The sequence below is a fragment of the Microtus oregoni genome, unplaced genomic scaffold, assembly GCF_018167655.1.
Source record: "Microtus oregoni isolate MIOR12 unplaced genomic scaffold, Mior012 000006F_ref0000085, whole genome shotgun sequence".
Lineage (NCBI taxonomy): Eukaryota > Metazoa > Chordata > Mammalia > Rodentia > Cricetidae > Microtus > Microtus oregoni.
In genome coordinates this window covers 48,202,450-48,210,110 of record NW_024543065.1, presented here as the reverse complement: position 1 = coordinate 48,210,110, position 7,661 = coordinate 48,202,450, and the positions used below count along the sequence as shown (strand labels likewise).

General features: G+C 52.5%; 1 protein-coding gene across 1 annotated transcript in view; it reads right to left on the bottom strand.

Moving 5' to 3' along the window:
• Nucleotides 1-4,849: 4,849 nt before the first annotated feature.
• The window catches only part of Slc8a2 (solute carrier family 8 member A2), a 31,223-nt gene continuing 28,411 nt past the window's right edge, over nucleotides 4,850-7,661 (bottom strand). Inside the window, exon 10 of the mRNA XM_041653439.1 lies at nucleotides 4,850-6,608. Coding sequence (XP_041509373.1) covers nucleotides 6,232-6,608 — 377 coding nt within the window. The 3' untranslated portion in view covers nucleotides 4,850-6,231. The remainder of the gene's footprint in view (nucleotides 6,609-7,661) is intronic.

Sequence of the window (7,661 nt, the reverse complement as noted above, 5' to 3'; positions counted from 1 at the left end):
GACCCTGATATCTTTGAGGTCACAAGGATACCATCTCTTACACTCTGGGAAAGATTCATCAGGTCTGTTGAAATTCTGGTTTCTCCACAAAGACATCAGGCCTGTTGTCAAGGTCACTGGCCTGTTGTCAAGGTCACTGCCGTTTCTCACAAGCTACTGAAGGAGCAAAAATAAAGGCTCACATTTGATTTTTTTTTTCCAAGACAGAGTTTCTCTGTGTACCTTTGGAGCCTGTCCTGGAACTTGCACTGTAGACCAAGCTGGCCTTGAACTCGCAGAGATCTGCCTACCTCTGCCTCCAGAGTGCTAGCATCTGGAAGGCAGAGGCAGGCAGATTTCTGTGAGTTCAAAGCCAGCCTGGTTTACAGAGCGAGTTCTAGAACAGCAGGGGCTACATAGAAAAATCCTGTCTTGAAGAACCAAAAAAAGTAAGAACGAAAGAAGAAAAGGAAGAAAGAAAGAAAGAGAAGAAAAAAGGAAAAAAGAAGGAAAGAAAGAAGGAAAAAGAAAACAAAGAAAGAAGGAAGGTACACAGAGAGAAAAACAAAATGAAATATATTTATTTTATTTTTATATGTATGAGTGTTTTGCCTATATGTACGTGCAACACATGTAAGCTTAGTGCCCAGGAGGTCAGGAGAAGGTGTTGGATCCCCTGGAACAGGAACTATGGATTGTTGGGAGCTACCATGTGGGTTCTGGGAAGTCCTCTGCAAGAGCAGCAAATGCTCTTAACCACAGAGCCATCCCTCCAGCCCCCATTTTAAAAAATATTGTATTCAGGCTGGAGAGATGGCTCAGAGGTTAAGAGCATTGCCTGCTCTTCCAAAGGTCCTGAGTTCAATTCCCAGCAACCACATGGTGGCTCACAACCATCTATAGTGAGGTCTAGTGCCCTCTTCTGGCCTGCAGACATACACACAGACAGACTATTGTATACATAATAAATAAATAAATATAAAATATTGTATTTTAAATTATGTGTGTATGTGTCTGTGTGTGGTTATGTGCATCTGAGTGCAGGTGCTTGTGGAGGCCAGAAGAGGGCGGTAGGTTCCCCTTGAGCTGGAATTACAGGTGGTTGTGAGCCTTTTGACATAGGTACTGCGTGCACGTAACTGCTGAGCCTTCTCTCCATCCCTCATGTGAGTCTCAGAGCCACCCTGCTCCCTCCATGAGTGCATGCTTCAATCCCAGGAAACAGCTACGGGTGTCTGGCTTGGCTGAGCTCTGTAGGAGTGGACCCTTACATGTGTTCCATTAAGTTCCAGTGGAGACAGTGGCAGGCTGAATAATGGCCCTCGGATATCCACTCTACAGTCCTCAGAACCTGAGACTGTTACCAAATGTGACCCCCAAAGAATCTGTAGGTGTGGCCAATTAAAATTTGAGGGGTAAGGAAAAAACATTAACCACCCAGGTGGAGCATAAGCACCATCACCAGGGACCTTTTAACCAAGAGAGTGTCGCAAGAAGACTGACTGGTACTGACAGAAGCCATGACGTGGAGGGGGCTGGAGTCAAGGGAGGTGGAAATGGAAGTTTCTGGAATCTTTGAAACAGATCCTCCCCCACCCGGCCCAGTCCCTTGGGAGTGCAATCCAGCTGACATCATGATTTAATCTGGCATGAGACTTTGAAGAAAGTCTGTGTTGCTTTAAACTGGAGAGCCTGTGGGAAACAGACTTTTGGAAGGTTTCTGATCCTGACTGAGTCTCCCCATCTGGAATGGGAGCACATAGCTACTTGTCCTGTGCCCAGCTGCCTCACACACACACTCAGAACGCCTGAGGGGAGCATTCTTTCCAGAGAGTACCCCTAAGACTCACTCTCCCATCCTCCGCTGTGTCTGGCACATGACTCAGATCCCAGTGAGGTACGGAGTTCTGCAGGTACCCGCACCTTGCAGAAGGGGCCCCTGGTGGAACTGACTGGAGTCCATCTGAATGGATGGTGAGAAAGAACATCAGCGCGAGAAGAAACTTGAGAGCAATAACATTGCCTCCCAGCAAGATGGACGGGTATCGTCAATCAGCTGTATTGGGGCGCTGGGGGTAGAACCTGTGGCATACTAGGCAAGTGCTCTGCCTTTGAGCCACACCCACAACCTCTCACTGGAGGATTCTAGGCAGGGGCTCTACCACTGAGCCACACCCCAACCCCTCATTGGGGGATTCTAGGCAGGGGCTCTACCACTGAGCCACACCCCAACCCCTCACTGGGGGATTCTAGGCAGGGGCTCTACCACTGAGCCACACCCCAACCCCTCACTGGGGGATTCTAGGCAAGGGCTCTACCACTGAGCCACACCCCAACCCCTCACTGGGGGATTCTAGGCAGGGGCTCTACCACTGAGTTAAACTCAAAGCTCTTTGTTTTGGACCCAAGAAGTCTGCCAGTCCTCACTCCCTCCTAGAAGCCTGAATGAACTTCGCTCACCCTGTCCCTCTGGCGCCTTCCACCACACTCAATCGTCCTTATCGCCCGCACCCCAGGCCTCACTCCCACCCTTCCTCGCTGTGAGGCTGTGAGACCGTGGGTAAACTGCAGCACCTCTCTGTCTCGGTTTCCCTTTCTGTGGAATGGCTGCTGCTGGGTTTAAGGAGACTGTGTGTGTGTTGGGGTCACATTTTGACACAAGTTCTGGTTCAGGGCTCTCCAACCCCAGCCATCTTCCACTCCCCCCTCCACACTTTGACTCAGTTTCCCAATTAGGCCAATTCTACCTCCAGGCTTTCTACCCTGACTCAGACCTCCCTGAACTTCTTCCAGCAAGGTCAAAGCTCAAATGTTTTCTTTTCTTAAAACAGAGATTCTTGTCAGTGGTGGCGGCCCTGAGTTCCCTGAGTTCGAGGCCAGCCTGGTCTACAGAGTGAGTTCCAGGATGGCCAGGGCCTCACAGAGAAACCATGTTTCAAAAAACCACCACTAACAACAAACCAGACAAACAAACACAAAGAAACAAAGGGAGAGATTCTCATGTAGCCCAGGTTAGACAGGATCTCCTGACCTTCTTCCCTCCACCTCCCTAGTGCTGGGATTACAGGCATGCCCGACAACAACCAGTTCTGTGTGATGCTGGGGATTGAACCCAGGGCTTCACAAATGTGAGCCAAGCCCTGTACCACCTGAGCCCATTGTGATTCTGAAATAAGGTCTCCCTCACTCTGTAGCTCAGGCTGGCCCAGAACTCAGTCCTCCTGCTTCTCTGCCTGCTGAGTGCTGGCATTGCAGATGTGTGTTAATGGTCACATCCTGATGCGGAAGTGTTCCTGCGCCCTGGATCAAACCCTTCCTGATGAGCTTGACCACAGTCTCGGTGCTCTTGTCAGCTGGGTTGTTAGTCTCTGGGCAGTCCATGTTAGCCCTGGCTTGCTGACGACTTCTAAGTTTCCCTTCCTAGCAGTCAGTTCCCTCTCCTCAGGGTCCCGGGGTTCTGAATCTCTCTCCCTCCTGTTTCTTCTACATTTGACAAGCCCTGCATCCCTAGATCTGCCCTCTGCACCCTAGACTGACTAGCATCAGCTTTGGTCTTGGGCTTCCTGTTGGGCTCAGTCAGTGGCGGCAGAAGATGGTGGGTCTCGGAGGTTAAGCGTTGTGTACCAGGTCTCCGCCGCCGTGGTTCTCTGGGGCTGGAGACCCCGTATACATCACCTATGGTACACTCTGCCCAGCTGCCGACTGGTCAGATCGCTGCGGCCGCTTGTCCCAGCCCCGTGGCACCGCACCTTCCTTGTCCCTAACCTGGTCATTTCAAGGTCTTTCCCCTAAATTATTCCCCCGCCCCCGTTTCAATCGCCACCGCTTTCCAGCCTTCTTTTCCAGGTCTTTCTGTGCCTTCTCACCGCCCTAATTTGCCATCTTAGTTACCCGTTTCTCATTCCCCTTCCCCCCGCCCAACCTCCACCCCTTTCTCTTGCCTCAGTCTGTGGTTTCCAGCCTTTGGAGACACAGGAGGCCATGAGGAATGCTTGAAAATATGAATCAGGGGCTGGAGAGTTGGTTCGGAGTCCAAGAGCTCTGGTTGCTCTTATAGAGGACCAGGTTTCTGTTCCCAACGTCCATATTGTAGCTCACAACTGCCTGCAAATCCAGTTCCAGGGATTCAAAGCCCCCTTCAGGCCTTGGCAGGCCCTGCATGCCCGAGATGCACAAACATACACTCAAGTACACTACACATAAAAATATATATATCTGCTGACATCGAAATTGCTGGCCTGCTCTTTTAAAATCTCTTCTAAAGCAACCTTTTGTTTTTTAAATACTAGGGCTTCTTAGTGTGGTTGCTAACGTCTCTTATAATTGGTCCTCTGAGGTTCTGCTCCTCACCCAACGCAGGAAGCATGTCTTCTGTCCCTGTGCATCCTTTGTGACAACCTAAAAAAGCGACTGCCTCACAGGTCCACACCCCTTAACCTTGGATGTGCTCATTCCCTGGAACCTACCCTAGTGCACACACATCCCTCCTGTTCCAGTTTCTGAGAAACAACTCCATCAACCTCAGCATTTTCTGGCTCAGGCAGAAAATTAGGGTCCTCTTCTTTTGCGTTCTCACAATATCCTACTAAGAGGGAAAGTGTGTGGCCGGTGAGCAGGGCATGGCCAGCAGAAACTCAAGGCTGGTGAAACTCAAGAGGGGGCGTGGCAGCCAGGGTTAGGCTCATGATGAGTGGGGCTTGGTACTAGAAGCCTGTGAGTGATGGGCAGGGGCGTGACTAGTGGATGCTCTGATAACCTTTGAGCGTGGCTAGTACCTGCTGGCGTCCTGCTGCCCAGCCATACTCTGAAGCATAGGCTACCTAGTCTGTCTCCTATTGCCTAGATGTTGGAGCGGCACCCCAGCTCCTCTTGCACCCCAGCTTCCCACGGGAGGACTGTTCAGGCAGAATTTCAAAGTTTTATGGCAATTTTTACAGAAATCACAGAGAAGGGACAGCGAGTGATGCTGATGAGTCAGGGGTGAGAAGGGCAGCGGGTAATGGGTCCGATGCGCAACTGGACGAGAAAATGCAAAAATAATAATAATAATAACTTAGGGGAAGCAGGAGGTTATGAGGTGGCAGGGTCACAAGGAGTGGGCAGCACTCCCCATTCCCCCAAGGAATGGGCAGGAAACATCAACAGTAAGAAAATGCAGGTGGCCTACCAACAGATGTGCGGCCCACAAAGTTAAAAATGCCCACCCAGACCCCCCACCCACCCTCCCTTCCACCCCCGCCCCCCAACAGGCAGAGATGTGGCAGCATTTGCTGGCTTGTAGCATTGGTCCTCTGGGACCCTCGGTCTCCTCTTCGAGGGTCCTGCCCGAGTTGGCTGGCACTGAGGGCAAAACGAACCTTCTAGAGTTATTTTCATCAAGCCTTCTAGAATATTGTCAGGGGAGGGCGGCTGGACTCGCTTTGGTTCTCAGTCTCCTCCACTACGCAGATTCTCAAGGCTGAGTGAGTTGTGCTGCCCTCTCGAAAAGGGAAAGTCTGTCGACGCCCCTTCCCCCAAGACATGCACCCTCCCGTGACCCCCCTCCCCCAAACACACTATATATATATACACACACACACAGGCCCCTCCCTCCAAGGCGTGGCTGGGCTCTCAGAGGTAGTGGAGGGCGAGTAGAGTGCTGGAATGTCTGAAGTGGTGGGTTCAAGATGTTCCTCCTCCGGCTGAGCCTGGGGCACAGAAACTCCAAACGTCCCTCCTCTCTCTCCAAGCCTCTGAGTGAAGAAGTCAGGAAAAGTGTGCGCCCTTCCCCTCCTTGTACACACCCACTTATTCATTCCCCTGGGGACTGCAGGGAGCTCCCTGAGGGTTGGGGGTACGGGAGGAGATGGGTGGTATCCTGGGATGGCACAGCCTCTCTCTGAGGTACCTGGGGAAATCTTCTAAGGCCCAGAGGCCCAGATGGAGGGTTGTAGCTGGGAGAAGGGACACGGGAGGACAGAGTTAAGCTGGGCGTCCAGGGAGGCAGAGAAGGTGGTGTCTGGTGGGTGGGTGCCTAGCTTGAGATTTCAGATGTAACTTACAAGGGATGGGCTGGAGGGGGTGCCGCTGAGAAGGGAGATTGAGGGGTGGAATCCAGGCGGAAAGGGAGGCTGATCCCAGGAAGAGGGCTGGCGAGGAAGGAGCCTAGGAGAGGAGTCCCAGGGAGCCCAGAGTGAGTCTGGACAGAGAGACAGAGGTGGGCCCAAGAGCAAATGCCATCAAGTCCCCACCTTCAGGGCGGTGGCTAGGGCCCTAGAAGCCCCGGATATGGCAGTAAGCCTCGAGGCTGGCAAAGAGAATGTAAAGGAACCAGAGGCCCAAGAAGAGAGCGGTGGTGGCCAGCTTGGGTCCCCGCGGACCGCCCAGCTCGCCACCGATGTGTGGCCGGCGCCGGTACAACAGCACTGCGATGCCCACGAAGGCGAAGACGGTGAAGAGTGTGACCGAGAAGGCCAGCGTGCCTGTACGCACCTCGAAGGGGCGGCCCTGCACCGCCCAGTACACCGCAGCCACTGACCAGGCCACACCCAGCCCCAGGAACACGTTCACGGCGTTGGAACCAGTCACATTGCCGATGGACGCATCCGCGCACTGGTCCTGCAGCGCGGCCACCTTGCTGGCGAACGTGTCTACAAGGACAAGACACAGGCGTAAAGAGGGGTTTCTTACCGCTTCCCGGGCCCTCACCTACTTCCTGCAGGATCTGTCTGCATGCAGGAGGCTTCATTCCCTACTTTCATCGTCCTGTGAGGCTGGCATTGCGCTATCCTAAGGGGGTCCACTTTTCAATTTTTGAGGGCCCAGCCCCCTCCCCAACAGACTGGCTCTGGAAACAGCTGTTTGCCCCACATGAGAATCTCTGCTGATGAAGGAACAAAGTCTCTCCCATCTTGCCTAGAGGTTGCCCTCCTCCCCCAGGTTTGCTCGGGTTGGTTTGATTGTGGCCTCGGCCTTCCAACAGGACACAGCCCCATTTCTGTGGCATGTTCATCCTCACTGAGCAGACTCTACCCACATCTGAGTTAAGACTCAGAGATTCAGCCAGGATGGTGTGCACACCTGTAGTCCTAGCTCTTGGGAGGCTTAAGCAAGAGGAGCACCGTGAGTTTGGGGCCAGCCTGGGCTACCTAGCCAAATCCAGGGAACCGAGACTATAGATTAAGGACCTATCTCAAAAAAAAACAACAACAACAACAACAAAAAAAAAACCCACCACCACAACAACAAAAGAGGTGTGGTGGCACATGCCTGCCATCCAAGTTCTCGGAGGTTTAAGGCCAACTGTTCTACAAAGTGATTTTGAGACCAGACTGGGCTATCTGAGACCCACTACAAAAACCACAACAATGAGCGGTCGAGATGGTTCCCAGGGTATAGCATGAGAACCCAAACTTGGACCCCAGTGCTCATGTAAAAGACCGGGTGTTGGGCAGGCTGGATGGCTCAGTGGGTAAATGCACTTGCATCAGGCTTGATGATCTGAGCCTGATCCCTGAAGCTCACACGGTGGAAGAAGAAAGGACTTAGGCTGCTCTCAGATCTACACACACCTACCTCTGAGAATCATTGCCCGGTTCTCCCCACCTACCACACGGTCTGTGAAATCATCTGGGGAGGACCTGTCTCTAATAATCCGCCCCCAACAATGAATTTTGTGAGGTTTTCCAGGAACCCTGGACTCC